Source organism: Terrapene carolina, unplaced genomic scaffold (assembly GCF_002925995.2).
Source record: "Terrapene carolina triunguis isolate 2854851 unplaced genomic scaffold, T_m_triunguis-2.0 Scaffold96, whole genome shotgun sequence".
In the NCBI taxonomy this organism is placed as follows: domain Eukaryota; kingdom Metazoa; phylum Chordata; order Testudines; family Emydidae; genus Terrapene; species Terrapene triunguis.
This window is the reverse complement of record NW_020664447.1, coordinates 38,235,756-38,253,942: the sequence shown is the minus strand read 5'-3', so window position 1 is coordinate 38,253,942 and position 18,187 is coordinate 38,235,756. Positions and strand designations below refer to the sequence as shown.

Here is an 18,187-nt window from a genome sequence, read left to right as displayed (position 1 = left end):
AAAAAAAAAAAAAAAAAAAAAAAAAAAAAAAGCCCACAAACGCCCCCTACAGAAACTGGCCATACAAAGGTTTCGCTCTGAGATGGGGGACAATGTAGATACTATAGATTGAAATACCAGCTCAGGTATTGTGAAATGCCCTGTGTGTTTTTATTTATTTATTTATGTATGTATAATATTCTTTTAGCTCCAGTACATAGACACTTACGTTGCTCTGTTTATACTATACTAGTTCTCATGGGATAATATTTTCCAGTGTACCTGAATATCTGGTGTAAATACATGACATTGCATAGCTCACGGCTGGGTCCCTTATTAATGACCAGTGACTCTTTACATTACCATTGCCTCTTTCTCTGTCTAGCTCTCCTTTTTCCATTGCTTGATCACTTTGGATATCTCCATCTCTTCTCTGTCCTCCTCTCCTCTATTTGCTTCTGTGATCCAATCAACCTGACATGACTGCCCATTGTTACTGCCATTTAACACCTTGTTGTTTGCCAACATGGTGCTACAGGCAGAAATATTACAGGTCTGAGTTCATCAGATCATAAAGAGAAGGCAGCAGGTGTCTGGATAAACACATTGTCCTGGCTCGACAAAACAGTCATATTCAGAAACCATCAGTGGATAGTGGTGTGTTTTAAATTCAGGTTTTTGTAAGCAGCCTTCTGTTGTGTATCTATATCTATATTGGGGTTTTTTTCTATCTCATTCTCTGCTTTTAATGCACACATCTTATTCTAATAGATATGAGATGCATGGATGTATGGAAGGTAGAAATACTGTAGAATAATACTTTGAATCACTTAAAATGTCATTCAGCTATCTCAATGCACTCTACAAACACTAACAATTAAGCTCACAACACCTCTGTGAAGTATTGTTATCTCCGGTATACAGAAGGGTAAACTGAGGCAAAGAGTGCTTAAGAAACTTCCCAAGTTCACACAGCAAGTCTGTGCTAGAGCTAGAGCTCAGGAAACTTGACTTCCTTTCCTTTGTGTTCTCTCCACATTCTGATGTACATATGGTGCCATAATGTATTTAATGTAATTAAGATCTTGTAATTTAAAAAGTCTTATCCAGAAACAGAGCTGATTTTTTTTTCTCCACTATCTTTACTCCAACAGCTGACTTTTATTTCAGATGATCAATTAAACATGCTAACTGGTGCATATGTTAACTGAGCTGCTGCCTTTTTTGCTTGAGACTTGCTCACACTGTAATTCTCGATCTGTAGCTCCCAAAGAGAAGTGATTTCCTTTGGATAGCAGTGGAAACTATCAGAAGAGCAGTGCCAGTGCAAACTCTCCCCTTCCAATGCCCAGCTCAAGGCCTAGAGAGCCCACCACTAGGATGATAGGGTAGTTCAGTTTCTGTTGTTGGGGATAATTCATTCACCTACTGAGGATATTGTTATAATGGATTTTGTGATTTGGAAACTTGTTAGTAAGAAACTGATCTGGAATAACAAACCTATTTCATACAGGCCACAGAACAGCTCTTGGATGACAATAACTTTTGGTCACTTATGACTCTGGATTGAATTCAACTGGTGACTGAGAGCTGAAGGGCTCTGTATCTCATTATCATTCCTTGAATCGACCCCAACTTGTGATTCAGTGTGGATGAGGACCAATTTCTTGCATGTTGTTGCATAGCCATCTGGTTGCTAGTTTTAAATATTAAAATGAAAGTATAGTGCACAGCGCTCCTTTCAGCAGGTGTTAACCATAAAAAAGGCTGGATGGTTGGATGGAAAGTTTATGCTTCAGTTTTTACAAGTGACGTGAAGGTGATTTGGATGGGGCTGGGGAAGGCAGAATTGCATTTTGCTAACAAGGTGGTTGTGTTCATAAAATCACTTGATCAAAATCTCTAAGCATCTTGTGTGGCTTCTATAGTGTTTGAAGTCAGTTAAAACCAGAAACATGCCCAAGTGTGATGTGTTTCAGGCTGCAGCTGCCATTATCACTGCAATGCTTTCTACCATACCACAGCTATGGCCTTCTGATAACATGATAGATGAATGTAGCTGTGATGTGTATGGGGAAACATGGGAATAAAAACAAAGTGGGTTAGAGGATAAACAAAAAAAGCCATGATATGAAAACTGAAGGATATGCTGGGTTAATGTGGGAGACTTGATAAATGATATAGTTATGGCATTTTATTTGGTTGCATGAGTGACTTGTGCATGATTACTTGTTGTAGTGCTTTGTAATTTGTTTTGCTGGCATTCCAGTCTTTCACAGTCTGTCAGGTTGTATGGATGGATGGAGCTGGCATCATAAAATTGTCACTGAAAAAAGGTTTTTAAAGCCTGTTACTTGTGGTGTTTGTGCATTTGAAAACAATGGGTGATATGGGAGGTAGAGTGGTTAAGAGGAACTAATGCCCTGGACTTGTTGGGTGTGAGAGAATGTCAGAGTTAGGGATTCATTTTCAGAGTGCACTTACTGGAGTAGATTCACAACAACTGTTAAATGGGCTTAAATGATAAAAGTTTAATATAGCCTATACAAATACCCAGAAGGCTAAGAAGAATGGCATTCTGTCTTCACTCTGAGCCCTGGTTAGCAGCAACAAGAGTAATGTATCTAATCCCCCATGAGTGGTGTTGAAAATGTATGCCCCCAACCTTACAATCCAGTGAGTGTTGTATTCTGAGGTTGCTTTCAAATTAACGTTTTGTCCATCTTGCAAATCTGTCCTCTGCAGTTAATGACAATTGGCTGTCCCAGGGGAAGGCAGAAATGATATAGCTCCAGGCTTCTCTCAGCAGGAAATAAACTGTCTTAGGATAGTACCTCCTCACACCATTTGCTGGGACTGGGTTTTTCTTGTTCACTTAGGTTCAGCTCTGACTATTTGCCTAATAAATCTGTTTTATCAGGCTTGATCCTTGTTCTGTGCTCATCACCCTGGTATCTGAATGTCTGTATGTGCAGTTGCCTTAGGCAAGAAGCAACTCTGTATTTTAGGGGCTTGAAGGGTCTTTCTGAGAGAAACCTCTGATCTGAAAAGACTTGCCTGAGTGAAACTCACCGCTGTGCAAAGAATTAGCACAGGGCCTATACAACCCTCGAGGCTTATTCTGAAGACTTAAGTAGGACTTTAGTGATGTATTAGCCTATTACACCGAGGTGAATTTTGCCCTGTATGTACAATCAGGCTTTCAGTTTTATTAAAGGGTCACTGGCAACTTAGTTTATGCTCTACATGTAGGTTTTATTTTTTGGAAAAGGATATTACAAAACAGAATATGAAAAAAATATAATAAGGCAACTTCCTTTTTACAAAACTTTCCAGTGATATTTTTCTTCTTTTTCTTCTTCCTTTTTAATTCTCTTTGGATTTAAACTTTTTCCTGCAGTTTATGAACCTAACCCAAGAGCACTGAGCTATTAAGAACCAGAAACTCATTCTACTAAAAAAGTGAAACTGAGAAGTCTAGTGTCACTGTCTCAGCTGAGTGACATGTAATAAGCAAACAAACAGCATTCTCATTTAGCCTTAATAACCTAAAATTGTTAGAAACACAGGTAAATTAAGAAAAAAATGGTTTATTTCGTGACAAAGCCTGTTTTAACCACAGATTCCCAGCATATGCCACAAGGAAGAAGAATATAGTGTCTTGAGGGCTGCTGGAAGATATCTTCCCCAACCCTCCCATCCTCTCCACTATGGGAATAACAGGAGATTGTCAATATGCTTCTCAATTTTCACTCAACCTGCCTGAACCGGGTGTGGTCAATGAGTTGCAGTTGTAGCCACATGGAAGCTTTTGCTGCCACTGGAGCACTGTCTAGAGGAGGCTTTCCCAGGGTGTGATTGGAACAGCAACAGCACAGCAGGGAAGGGATATTGATGATTCTGCACTGGGTGGCTGTGATCAGCAGGGTGTGCCTGCCAAATCCCGAGTCATTGATTTCTCTTTCTGCTGGGCAGTAGCTGTAGAAAGTCGCCCCTCCTCACTCAGGTTCTGATGGGGACTCTGGGTTCAACACTATTATTCTTATGGTGGGGAAGGGTGGGGTGTGTTTGTCTTCTAATGGTGTGGCCACTTGGTTTGCAAGACCCCATGAAAGAAGATACTGGGACAAAACTGATCCAGCTCAATTTAGCTTGTCTACACATGAAAAGTAATCCAGAATAAGGGAAGGTGTGAATATAAAGTGGATTAACTATGCCTGTGTATCTCCATGTGTGGATGCTCTTATTCTGAAATAAGAGCATCCCCATATGGAGTTAATCTGGAATGACTATTGTGAAATAACTCTCTGGGTAGATGTCACGGAGTCACCAGGCAATGCTCTGGAACTACTCCATACGAAGCCAGTCAGGACTCTGGGAGAGCTTACCTCCTCTCTCTGAGCATACTGTCTCCAGGGCAAGAAGCTTACACAACTTTGACCTTCCTGAGTCTGACCTCGGAGCATTCAGCATCCCCTTCTCACACCGTGCGCTTCCCACAGCGAGTCTGCACAGGCGGGGCTCCTGGGGAAGCCAGTGGGTCCTACACCCCAATTCTGCAGTCAGACGTGACTCTCAGCCAGCCAGTAAAACAGAAGGTTATTTAGATGACAGGAACACAGTCTAAAACAGAGCTTGTAGGTACAGAAACAGGACCCCTAAGTCAGGTCCATCTTGGGGGCAGGGAGGCTGACCACGGGTCTGGGCCTCCCTCTCTTTCACCAGTCAGCTCCAAACGGAAACTCTCCAGCCTCTCCTCTGGCCTTTGTCTCTTTCCCGGGCCAGGAGGCCACCTGATCTCTTTGTTCTCCAACACCTTCAGTTGGCACTTGCAGGGGAGGGGTCCAGGCCATCAGTTGCCGGGAGACAGGGTGTCGGTCTCTGTGCAGACAGCATCACACTGGCCCTCTAAGGCTCTGCAACAATCACACACCCTTATCCCACCACCTAGATACTTAAGAAATGCATAGGGGAAACTGAGGCACCCACACAGTATTCAGAGAAAAATATTAAGAACATTCCCACTTCGTCACAGTAGACAAGCTCTTAAGATTACTTCTCCATTCCCACCCTAAGGCCATGTCTACACTAGAGAGTTTACAGCACCGCAGCTATACCGATGCAGCTGAGCCACTGTAAAATCTCTAGTGTAGCTGCTCTATGCTGACGGGAGAAAGCATTTCCATTGACATAATCCCCCCCCACCCCCATAATCGGCCGTATCTATGTCAGCGGGAGAAGCTCTCCTGCTAACATAGCGCTGTCCACACCGGCACTTATGTTGGTGTAACTTATTTTGCTCAGAAGGATGGTTTATTCACACCCCTAAGTGACATGTTATACTGACATAAGTGGTAGTGTAGACATAGCCTAAGCAACGGCGGAGTCAAATAACACTCAGTTATGTCTCTCATTTTACCCGTCTTACACAAACTTGCTGTTCTCTTGCAATTTATCTTTATAAATGGGCATAAACATGTTGACTCTTGACAAAAGTTAAATCTAACCATGTTAAATGAATCCCTCCTAACTTACAGCTTCTACCCTCCTGCTTTCTGTCTGGGGAGCCCTCATTTTGTCTTTTTTACACATTTTAAAAAGGCCAGGCTGTTTGGAGCTGTGATCAAGCCATTATTTAAGCAACACCTAAAGGCTGCAGCCAAGATAGGGGCCCCAATGTTCTAGGCACTGAAACACATAACAAGACAGGCCCTGCCCTGAAGAGCTTGCATTGTAAATAAATGAGAGACAAGGGCTGGGAGGGGAAACAGAGGCACAGAGAAGTAAGATAACTTGCCCAGGGTCACACACCAGATCAGGTACAGACCTGGGAATAGAATCCGGGTGTCCTGAGTCACACTCTAGTCACTTATCCACTGGACCATGCTGTCATGAAGGTTATATGGAAATGCAAAGTAAATATTTTATATCAGGGGACAATAATAGCCACATTTCCATTTCCTGTGAGAACTCAGGCCCAAAGAAAGAAACTCATGACTTGGAGAACTGAATTTGTTGTGTTTAATTGTTTTGGCCTCAATACTTTCTTACTAGTGGTTGGTAAGTGATGGGAATAAAATATACTTTACGATTATGATTATGCTAGCTCTTGTGACTTCTGCAGCCTGAAAAAGGGAGAGTTGAAACACCAGTGGATCAAAATCTGCATTATTGTTAAACTCCTTTGTTCTTGACTGTGAATAAAACTAATAATGACTGTAGCTGATATACTATGTAGTTTTCAAATAAATTATAACTGGTTCCACATTATACACCAGTGTGCAATATTGGAAGTGATAACGTGAGCCCATTTTTAGCTACATGTTTAACTTTATTGCTTGTGGTTTATTTTCTTAAAACCTAGGATGTTTAGAAAACTTCCGGTTTGAATTTTATGGGCTTCTTATCGTTTTCATTTTACTTGTCAGTTTATCAACATATACTTGTTTAATATTTAACATCAACAAATCAATAACAGTTTAAATAAACAGGTCAGTGCCTCTTATATTTGGGCCTGCACAGTTTGAGAGACCTGGCAGGAGTGAGACAAGGGTGGCGATACTTCAGAATGAGCTCTCTCCACTCTCGAGTGGTTTAACTGCACTTTGGGCAGTATTGGGATGTCTCTGCTGCAACTTCCTGGTGTCTGGTGATAAACAAACTCCCAACAAACCCTCAACCTTTCATTTCTTTGTCACCTGGGATGTGCCAGCCTGGGAAACTTGACAGTTCTGTACAGTGCTTGGATATCATGCTGATGAGAGTGACGTTACCACCCCTCAGGTAGAATGAGACCTCAGTTTTTTCTCTCTCTGCTCTCCTACTGGTGTGGAGTAACTTCATTGAGATCACTGGTGTATCATTGTGAAATAGGTGTTAAGGAAATTAGAATCAAACCCACAATCTCTGGAAGGGAAATATCTAGGAAACTTCGTCATTGACTCTAATTCATTTTTGTTGGTAGTTTGAGCTAAATGTTTTCTCTTCTTTCACCTTTCTTCCCTCCCCTTCCCAACCTCCTTATTCCATTGACCTCTACAACTGCAGTCCTAGTCGCTGATTTATCAGGGCAGGCTGGCTCAGCACTGTGCAGAGATTGCTTTTAATTAACTGTCTTCATTTTTTCCAACCTTCGGGGAGCAGCAACCCTTTAACGATTTTAATATTTTATCTGGATTTATATCTGCCTTATTTGTTGTTTGTGGCTCTTCTTGCTCACATCATCTTCCTGAATTATTTCTCCAAACAAATTAATTTTTTCAGGTCCCTCAGACAGAGTGAGGAGGAGGGTTTAATGGATTCTGGAACGGGTGGGTGGGTTACCTAAGATTTGCCGCTGTTAGTTGTGGGAGAAGAGGGAGTTTGTGTGATGGATTTCAGTTTTGCAACTGGAGCCTTGTCACAGGGCAAGATGCACTTTTGTGTTCTTTTTCAATGTACAAAATGAGGCAACTTTGGTATCTAGAGCATGGGGCTGGAAGCAGGAGTCCCTTGAGTTCTGGTTCTGGATGGTTTGAACGAGCCATTTATAACCTTGTTTTCAGTATTGTTTTGTTCTCGGAGGTATTGATCATTTGTAGCTCCCATACAGAACAAACTATTTGAAGGAGGCACTACTAGAAAATGGATATTTTAAAACTGAGTTAATTCTCTATACATGAATACATGCAAGTTGACTGGGTCTCTTTAATATAAGATGACTCCCTTTGTCCACTGGGTATAGCTCTATAAAGGGAGATATCTTCAGACTGAGCTGGTAGCAGCTGTGCTAAGTTTCTCTCAGCTGGAATTTTCTCTGTGTATATCCTGCAGTGAGTATTGCAGGAGGTACAGTACAAAAGGGATTAGTGAGAACGTCTGTCACATAGAATATTAATATTTGACACTACCCTCCGAGAATCAGCAAGCATTTTGCAAACATTCATGAAGTAAATGTCACAACACTTTTCTGAGGCAGGGAGATATTATTTTCTCCATTCTACAGATGTGGCAACTGAGACATCGAAAGGGCAACGGAGACACATAGAAATTAAGTGCCTTACCCAAGGCTCTGTAGTGAATCACTGTCAGAGCCAAGAATTTAGCAGCCACATTTTATTTTCTTCCAGGGCTGTGCTTTAGGTAGCAGGCCAATGATGTCATGGAGGGGGCTTCAGGGAAATGGAGGATTAAGGCTATCTTCCTGCCTCTGATGAAGTTCACACCCTCTATAGATATTGCTAAACCATCCCTGCCAGAGATAACTTGTCCCTGGTGCACAGGAAGATGCTTCTGAGGTGCAAATATTTTGCCATTGAAATGAAGCAGATTGCACCAAATATCACGTGGGTTTTTTAAAAAAGCCTCCCCAAATATGATACCCTCAGGGCCCCCTTTCCCTTCACATTTCAAAATACATGCGCTGAACACTATCAATATATTTGGTGGGTCAGATTCTTCTTTGACTTGAACAGATGCAATTCTAGGATAATGTTATTGAAACATTAATGTTATTGGAACAAAATTTGGAACAAAATATAAACATGTCCAGCAAGTGCATTTACAACTAAGTTGTCTACCCAGTGATGTTGCTTGCCTCCCTTGGTTATGGTTAAAAGGGAGCATTTTTGTTTAAACAGCAGAACAAATGAATAGATTCCCAGGCCCTAGTCCTCCCAGTCTGTAGGCAAAAGGACGCCTGGGCCACAAAGTTTATCTGAACATATTTGTGGGTGCCTCGTTTCAAAATATTGGCAGCACATTACTGCATAAGATTACCCTTGTCATATAGCCCATGATTGATGCTGTCTCTTTCTTACCATCCTCTGCAGCACAGTTAAGTTTAAAGAAAAAACAACAACAACAACAACAACAAAGCCTGTGGGCCTGATTCTTGTGTCACAAGTGCTGGTATAAATACAGAGTAACTCTATTGACATCAGTGGCATTACACTAGTGTAAAATTAGTGGAAGAGAAGAAATGTGCTCCCTGTGCTCTTAATTTGTCTTGCTAACTTGCAAATGCAACTAGTCTAGGACTTTATTTGTTCCACTGAGTGGATCTGAAAATAGATTTCCCTCCCCTCCCCCTCATTATTTACTTTCTGGTCTTGTTTTCATAACCACCTTATCCACAAAATACACTTTTTGGCTCCTCTGTCTCGTGATATATCTTCAAGGTTACCCATTGCTAAGCAACCACCACACAAAGTTGAAGGCTGGTCAGCAAATTCTTGTGTATTTCTCTGGGTTATCTCTGGTATGAAACTAAGGGGCAGTTGGCACGGGTGGTTAGCCTCATCTGTCCTCTCTGGAAGAGGGGGAGGGACGTGTGTTGGGCTGCCGCTGTGACTTTGGGAAAGGCTCTGACCTGAAAATGGATTGCAATTCCAATTGAATGGTTCTTTTCCTTGGTAATAGAATCGCACACCTGAGCTCTGTGCTCTTTGCATTAATTCCACCTCTCTTAAACTTTCCCAGTCAATTATCCATGTCCATCTACTGCTTTAGCAGACACATGACCCTTTCTGCTGCAGCAGGCTGATGGGGCTGCAGGGTTCTGCAGCAGCCCCCTCCAGCATGGTTATCAATCAGGACCTGTCAGATTTCTCCCTCAGACACATCTATTTCAGGGCTGTAAGACAAGGCCTTTTGCTTTTGTTCTTTTAAAAAAAATATTTATAAAGTGGCCATCTCAGGTGCTGAATGTGTTGTTAGGGATTTGCATTGACAGTAAAGTTGCATGAAATTTATTGGTTTCAGTCTGCATGGGTTTCAATAAACTTCTGTGTCCGTTTTGGTTTGTAGAGTTTTTTGGGCTTGTTTACAAAATTGAGACTAAAAATGGAATCAGTGAGACTCATTAAGTTGACCATGATTCTTAAACTATGGTCTATGCAGCACCAGCCGGTCAGAGAGCTCTTCCAGGTGATTGGCCAAATGAATCATTTTGAAAACAAAGGAGGATTAAGATGTTGGGAAGAGAGGATCTTTCTCTTGCACTATGATTCAAGGCATAATAAAAGCTGGAGAACCTCTTTGCACTGCAAATATGTTTGTGAGGATTTGTCACAAATTTCATTGTCAAACCAAAATGCAAGCACCAAACGTGGACTCCAAATTCTTGTTTGTCCAGAGACAGTAAAAAAGCTTAGCTTTGACATTCAGTGAAAGGTTCACATGCCCAAACAATACGCTCAGAAAATTCACCTGGCATGGTTTCCATGTTCAGGCCCCAAACTACCCACAATTTCAGTAGTTTGGGGTTGTGTCCGGAATCGGGGCCTGCAGCAGAGCTAATCTCCAGGCAGCCTCATTCGTATAGCTGGCCTGCAGCAGGCTTCCTGATCTAACCATGCAACTGATTGGCTGCAGAGGCCGGCAGGCTGGCTCTTAAGCCAGCAGCAGCAGCAGCTCTCTGGCTTCTCAGTGCTCATACTCTCACTGTGCCTGCTCTTGTGTGACCTGGTTCCTGTTGCTCCTGCCTTGCACCCAGTCTTGCCTCCGTCCTGCCCCTGCCTTCAACCCTCCTTGCCTGATACCCTGCTCACTCCAGTGACCTCCAGTTTGACACTTGGCTTTGGCTCCTGACCTACGGCTCTGACCCTGACCACTGGGCCTGCCGTCCACTCTGACCACTAGGTCTGTGCCCGCTCTGACCACTAGGCTAGACCGCTCTGTCCTGGTTGGCTGACTGATTGAGAAGACCTTACAATTGGGGCCAGGGGCTCTTGGTGCGAACATGGACCCTACTAAGGCACCATCAGAACTAGCGGATGCCATCCAGAACCTGAAGGAGCAAGTGACTGCCCTGAAATCGCAGAATGTGGCCCTGCAGGTGCAAGTTGCTCTGCTGGCTCCTCCTACTGTGCCCCACCTGGAGCCGAAGATTCCTCTGCCCGATCAGTTTGACAGAGATCAGGACAAGTTTTGGAGGTTCCTGAACCAGTGTGGGCTTCTTTTTCTCCTAAGCCCCTGATCGTTCACCGTGGACCAGGGCCGTGGGGGGCTCATCTTAAGTTTGTTGACCAGGGAGGCCTTGGCCCGGGCTTCTCTGCTCCTAGAACAGTCCAGGCCTCTCTTGGAACAATTAGAGGAATTAATTCAACCTATGTCCATCATCTTTTGTGACCTCAACCATGTGCAGACCATCAAGGCAATCCTTCAGGCCACACGGCAGGGAGGCCAGCCCATAACCAAGTATGCTGCTGAACTTCATCGTTTGGCTTCTGACACCAGGTGAAGTGAGGTGGCACAGCACCACTATTTCTGCCTGAGGTTAAACAAGGAGATTAAGAATGAGTTTGCACGGTTGGAGCCTCTGCTCGGTTTGGACAGCTTGATTATGCATCAGAATTGACGATCACCTCACGGAGTGCCATCGTGCATATACCTTGATTTTCTGGAAGCTGCCATTTCCCGAGCTCCTGACATCCCAGACATACAGATCTTTCCTGGCATCATAGCTCATGCAAGCCAACCAGGTTGGTCTGCATGTCTCTGACTCAGAGAAGCACTGACAGTGGGATTTAGACTTGTGCCTGTATTATGGGGAACCCAGCCATTTTGCCTTGATGTATCCAGCAAAGACTTGGGTGAAACTGGGGCCGGGAAATACCAGGTCCCCAGCCCTTAGGAGGGGGTATGGACTGAGCTGGTGTTCTTCCCTCTCCAGTGGTTCCCAGCACCCCTGGGTCACAGTCAGCATGAACTGTGTGTCAGTTTTCAACGCAACTCTGAATACCTCTATTAATTCAACTACTAGTAAGCTCTGAAATCCCCCTATAGGCCCTAGTCAGCTTGGGAGCCTCGGGTAACTTTATGGACTTAAAGTTTGCTAAGACCTATATGGTTTCCATCATGCACAAGGACCCTCCAGAGCTGCTCAAGACTATTGATGGGTCTCTTCTCTCCTCAGGACTGTAATCCACCAGATCGTACCAGTAACGGTTCAACTAACTCAGTTTATTGTCACAACTTTAGTTTAAGCCAGAACAACTTCTGTATTCAGAGAAGCTCTAAGCCCCAAGCTTATCTAACCATTGAGTATTTCATTCTTTTGCTCTGCTCAGTCAGAGGTGAGAGATGCAGAGCTAGGGGTCGTCAGCAAATGGGGGTATCAGGAAACTATACAATTTGGATTAATCCAGGCCCCTCATGCTCCTGTTTTCCTAAGTACACCCTGGCTTACCACCTATGATCACCACATTCATTGGTGGAAGGGGATCTACACTTTAATTTTAGGCATTGCCAGCTATCATGCCCCTCCCAGGATCTGAGAAACAGACCAGCAGACTCTGCAGTTCATGTTGTCCTCTGGAAGATCCCAATCCCCAGTCAACAAGACTTTCAGAAGCCCCAGTGCCCCACTGCCAAGATCCCTCACCAATACCATAAATTTGCTGACGTTTTTGACAAGGTGAAGGCGGACATCCTATCCACACATCGGACTTACGGTTGCCCATTTGATCTCCAGCCTGAAGCTGAGATCCCATTCAGTCGGATATATGCTCTCTCTGAACCTGAACTTCGAGCTGTCTGCCTTTACTTGCAGGATAACCCAAGGGTTTCATCTGCCCATCCACATCTGAGCAGGCACTCCAATCTTTTTTGTCAAGAAGAAAGATGGCTCTTTGCAGTGGTGTATTGACTGTGGGGGCTTGAACATGGTGACCATACAAAGCCGCTTCCCATTCCCCATTATCAACGAGCTTCTAAACTGGCTCTGTGGGGCTTGTATTTTCACAAAGTAGGTGCAGCACGGGGCCTATAACTTGGTGTGTGCATGTGATGGAGACAAGTGGAAGACTGCCTTTCATACATGATATGGCTTCTATGAATATCTAATCATGCCATTAAGCTTGTGCAATTGATCTTTCAAAACTTTATGAATGATATATTCTGAGATATGCTGGACCACTTTGTCATTATCTACCTTGATCACATTCTGATTTTCTCCAAAGACCCAGCTCTTCATGACCAACATGTGCGTAGCATTCTTGAAAGATTATGCCAGAATCCCTTGTATGCCAAACCAGAGAAATGTGAGTTTGATTGAGACACCCTTGAATTTCTTGGATATATCACCTCACCCCAGGGACTGGAAAGGGACCCTCGCAAGGTGGCGGCCATCACAAATTGGGTGGCACCAAAGCATGTACGTGGAATCCAATGCGTCTTGGGTTTTGCTAATTTTTATAGACAATTTTATCCCAGAATTCTCTGCTTTGGCCAGCCCTCTTGCAGCCTTGCTGAGAAAGAGAGACCGGTTTTCATGGTCTCCAGAAGCACAGGCTGCCTTTGATAATCAGAAACAGAAATTCACCACTGCTCCCATCTTGATCCAACCAAACCCTGCCAGATGGTTTACAGTAGAGGTGGACGCTTCAAACTTTGCACCGGGGCAGTCCTTTCCCAACCAGCTGCTTCCAATGATCGTCTTCACCCGTGTACTTTTTACGTGCGAAAACTCACTCCCACTGATATAAACTATGACATCATGGACAAGGAATTGCTGGTCTTTGAAAAATGGCACCATGTTCTGAAGGGTGCTAGGTTCTCAATCTAAGTCCTGACAGACCATAAAGATTTGCAATACCTAAAAATGGCCAGGCACCTGAACCAGCAGCAGGCATGCTGGTGTCTTTTTGCACAATTTGAGTTTGTGGTCACCCACTGGCTGGGGATAAGGAACAGGAAGGCAGACGCATTGTCATGGAAGGATCAGTACTACAAACCCAGTGAAGACTACGTCCAAGATACTTAAACCCTCAAACTTAATTTCTGGCACCATAGTCTCCAACCTATTATCCTCCATCTGCTCTCAGTTACCTAATGACCCCTTTACCATCCAAACTGTCAAGCCTTAGACCATGATTAGGACTAGACCTTCACAGGCTGCACATTCCAGAATGGGATCCTATACCACGAGGGACATATCTATGTGCCCAAAGGGGCCACTTGGCTTAGTCCTATAACTCTGCCATGACGCTCTGCTAGCAAGCCACTTCGGCTATTCCAAGGCTCGAGACCTGGTTTCCAGGAACTTTTGGAGACCCAGAAGTGTTGCATCCTATGTAGAGTCTTGTGACCATGGTGCCTGGATCAAGACCCCCTGGTCAAGACTGCTGGGTCTCCTCCAGCCCTTACCCACTCCACCTCGGCCTTGGGCCATCGTTTCCATGGACTTTATTGTGGAATTACCACCTTCCCAAGGCCACACTACATTCTGGTGGTGGTTGACCACTTAACCAAGATGGCATATTTTGTTCCACATTGTGCGCTTCTCTCTGCTCAGGAGATAGCCTACCTGTTTGTGAGCAACATCTTTCATCTTCACAACTTACCTATGGGCATGGTGTCTGATCGAGGATCCCAGTTTATTTCCTGCTTCTGGCAAGAACTTCTACAGTTCCTGAGTATCAAGACCTAACCTTAACAGCCTATCACCCCAGCATCAATGGGCACGCAGAGCATGTCAATCAGGTCCTTGAATAGTACCTACATTTCTTCCTAAACTATCCTCGGGATGATTGGCTGTCCCTAATCCCTCATGCTGAGTTTGCATATAACAATGCTATGCATGCCTCCACCAAGCAGACTCCTTTCTTTGCTAACTGTGGTTTCCATCTTTCTGCTCATCCAGAGATCGCCTCTAAATCATCGATGGCCACTTTTACCAAACTCAGAACCCACATCCAGCAGGTACGTCAAGAACTCCAGAGGCAGTTAGCCGTTGCCAAAGCTACCTACAAATGGTATGCCAACTGGTCCTGCCAGCCAACACCTGGCTTTGGGGTAGGGGCAAGGTCTGGTTGTCCACCTGGAATCTTCGATCGACTTGCCCCTCTGCAAAGCTGGACTGTAAGTACCTGGGGACTTTCCAGATCATGAGATAGATTAATCTGGTTACTTGTAAGTCACAGCTATCAGATTGCCTCAAGATTCACTCCATCTTCCATATCTCTCTTCTAAAACCATTAGTCAAAAATCCCTTCCCACTCTGGACTACTCCCCCTCTGCCTATAACTGCTCAGGGCCAAGAAGAATATGTGGTCTGGCAGATTCTAGACTCTCACTGGCTTTGAGGAAAACTACAATATCTAATTGACTGGGATTGGTATGGCCCAGATGAATGTGGGAACTGCAGAACAGATCTATGCCCTGGATCTCTTGCATGCCTTCTACCCCACTTACCCTGAGAAGCCAGGTCCTGAGGCGTCTAAATGGTGCCCTCAAAGTGGGGGTAGTGTCAGGAATCAGGGCGTGCAGCAGAGCTAGTCTCCAGTCAGCCTCATCAGCTGGCCTGCAGCAGGCTAACCGATTAACCACGCAACCTGATTGATTGCAGAGGCCGGCAGGCTGGTTCTTATGCCAGAAGCAGCAGCAGCTTGCTGGCTTCTCAACGCTCATACCTACCACTGTGCCTGCTCCGGTGTGACTTGGTTCCTGCTTCTCCTGCTTTGCACTCAATCTTGCTCTGTCCTGCCCCTGCCTTGAACCCTCTTTGCCTGATACCCTACTCGCTCCAGTTCCTGACCTTCAGTTTAACCTTTGGTTCTGGCTCCTGACTACGGACTCTGGCTCGACCCTCGGCTCTGGTATCTGGTTACTGCCTTCTGGTTTGACCCTTGGCTTTGGCTCCTGACTATGGCTCTGACCTCATCCACTGGGCTAGACCGCCTGCTCTGACCACTAGGCTAGACTACCCTCATCCCAGTCGGCTGACAGTTTGCCCAGTTCTAACTGTCACTCAGGAGTTTGAGTTGAGGACTGATCCTTCTCCCTGACCACAGGGCAGGTGCATAGCTGTGTAAAGAGGCCTCAGCTATGGGTCTTGCAATCAGACGGCAGTCTGAAACTCACCCTTTGGGATGGGCAAGGTTAGGTTAGTTTTCATGCTGTTGCTTTGACAGCGTAGAAGCCACCAAATGCATTAGGTGCCTCCATAATGTTCTGTCCTGATGTGTTATGGGGTATGATGCCTGTGTGGGATGGGTGTCTGATGCCATCCTGCCATCGTGGATGGCAAAGGGTAGCCTCTGAAATGTGAACACTACCTCTGCTTGATTCAACTGATAATCCCATTGTGGAGACATTCCTTAGGGGTAGGAGTTTGGAATGTCTCACATAGGATGCTGACCATTCAGTGATTGATATTGACTTCGTCTGAAGGAACTTCTGACCAGAGCTCCTTAATTGGAAAGATGGCTGTGATAGGGACACCAGATGTTTATTGGCCTTGAAACTGAGAGACCAGGACTGGGACTCGAACCTGGCTCTCCTGCATGCTGCACTACCAGCAGAGCACAGGTTGGGCTATAATATTTATTAAAGCAGGTAGAATATTTAGTATCCTGTCTAGAATGTTTTGGTGATCTTGTGTCCCATTTCTAGTGGATAAGCACCTGCGTCATGAAAGCCACTATCCCACTTAGCAGTAATTGACCACCCCGTAGGGCAACCTTATATGAGAAGACAAAGACCGAACACAGACCTAGCCTTAAAGATGGTTCCTCCGGGCAGGGATGAGGTATTTTGTGACAATGGGAAGGTTGCAGTGCTGTACCCGTTCTGTGGAAATACTGAGGACTTTGGGGCTAAATTCAATCTGGTGTAAGCAGTTGCAACTCTGTTTCATTTAATGGAATTTCACTTGCTTAGACCAGGTCTGAATTTGACTCTTAACAATACATATGACAGTATAGCATCCTGGCATCTTTCAACAGAATTACATTCATTAATTAAAAAACCAAATGAGTGGCATATCTTTGATTTTATGAAATTACCTTTATTCTAATCTTTGATAATATTGATTTTATTATGACTAGATTGTGTGTTTGTGTACTACATTGTATGTAAAAATATAGGAAAGAGCGGATGTTTATAGTAGATGAGTCTTAGGAAAAAATGATATTGTTGGCTAATCAATGTACTGGCCTTTCAAACACTTTGTACTGATTTATTGTGGCGCATGTTCTAACTCTCCCATTGGCTGACTTCAACAACTTGTGTAATGGAAAAGAATGATTTTTTACAAGAGGACTCTGGGAACTTTTTGAATATTACAGCACTCTTTGGATCAATGCATATCCCAGAAACTCCTTGCGTAAGTGACCTGAAATCAGGCGATCAAACCTCTTCTCCCCTCCCGTTCCCTAGAGAGATGTCTGTAATTAGATAAAATGAGGACAGAATATGCATAAGTATCTGTTATGCTGGGATTCCTGCCCAGAAAGGAAACTAACGTCCTGATCTGGTCATAATTTTTTGCACCCTTTATATTATTGACAGGGTTATGGTTTGACAATGATGGGAGTTCAGAAGCAGATTTTCTATTAAAGAGCAGCTGCGGGCTTATGGTAACCTTTCTAAATTGACTGTTTTCCAAAACTATTTGAATTATGCATCCTATATCTTCTGTGCTGCTTTCCCCTCATCATTTGTTGCTAAGGACCTTTTATTTGTAAGGAATGGCCTGATTCTTCACTGCCCAGCATTTTGTGCAATCAATTTACACATGTGCAAAGTTAATGCGAATCACTAGCTGGCTGATTTGGTAGCATTTTACACCCACTTTGCAGAGGTATAAATGACTACACAAGGTGCAAGGCGCTAGAGAGTCAGGCCCAGAATTTTTATTTTTGTGCATTTCATTTGGTACCCGCTGCATGTTCCTAGGCTGAAATCTTCCCCCTCTATCTGTGAAATGTAATTGGTTGCTATGGTGGGGACTATTATGATGTGTCAAACGTGAGACATGCGCACTTTGCTTCACGGTGTACTCCATTTAGTTAGAACATGTTTAACTGGGACCAGGGCCGGTGCAACCCATTAGGCGACCTAGGTGGTCGCCTAGGGCACAGGCATTTGGGGGGCGGCATTTTGGGTCCTTCGGCGGCGGCCGGATCTTCAGCCGCCCCAGTCGTCATCTGCATTTAGGCGGAGGGAGCTGGGGCAGGGGGGCACGGGGAGGGCCGCCTGCAGCAAGTAATGGGGGGGTGGGGGTGGGGCGGCACGCAGGGGAACCGCTCCGCGCCCCAGCTCACCTCTGCTCCGCCTCCTCTCCTGAGCACGCTGCCCCGCTCTGCTTCTCTCCCTCCCAGGCTTGCGGTGCCAAACAGCTGATTGGCGCCGCAAGCCTGGGAGGCGGGAGAAGTGGAGCAGCGACGGCGTGTTCGGGGAGGAGGCGGAGCAGAGGTGAGCTGGGGCGGGAGCTGCTGCATGGCTC

General features: G+C 44.7%; 1 protein-coding gene across 4 annotated transcripts in view; it reads left to right on the top strand.

Annotated features, from left to right (window-relative positions):
* DPF3 (double PHD fingers 3) overlaps positions 1 to 18,187 on the top strand; it is a 203,059-nt gene that overhangs the window by 2,921 nt on the left and 181,951 nt on the right. For 3 of the 4 annotated variants that reach the window (XM_024218832.3, XM_024218831.3, XM_026651474.2), the window contains exon 1: positions 6,603 to 6,762. The exons of the other annotated variant lie outside the window; for it this stretch is intronic. In XM_024218832.3, the coding sequence (XP_024074600.1) occupies positions 6,683 to 6,762 (80 nt within the window). In that variant the 5' untranslated portion in view covers positions 6,603 to 6,682. Of the gene's footprint in view, positions 1 to 6,602; positions 6,763 to 18,187 lie in introns of those variants that run through there. 4 annotated transcript variants of the gene reach the window in all.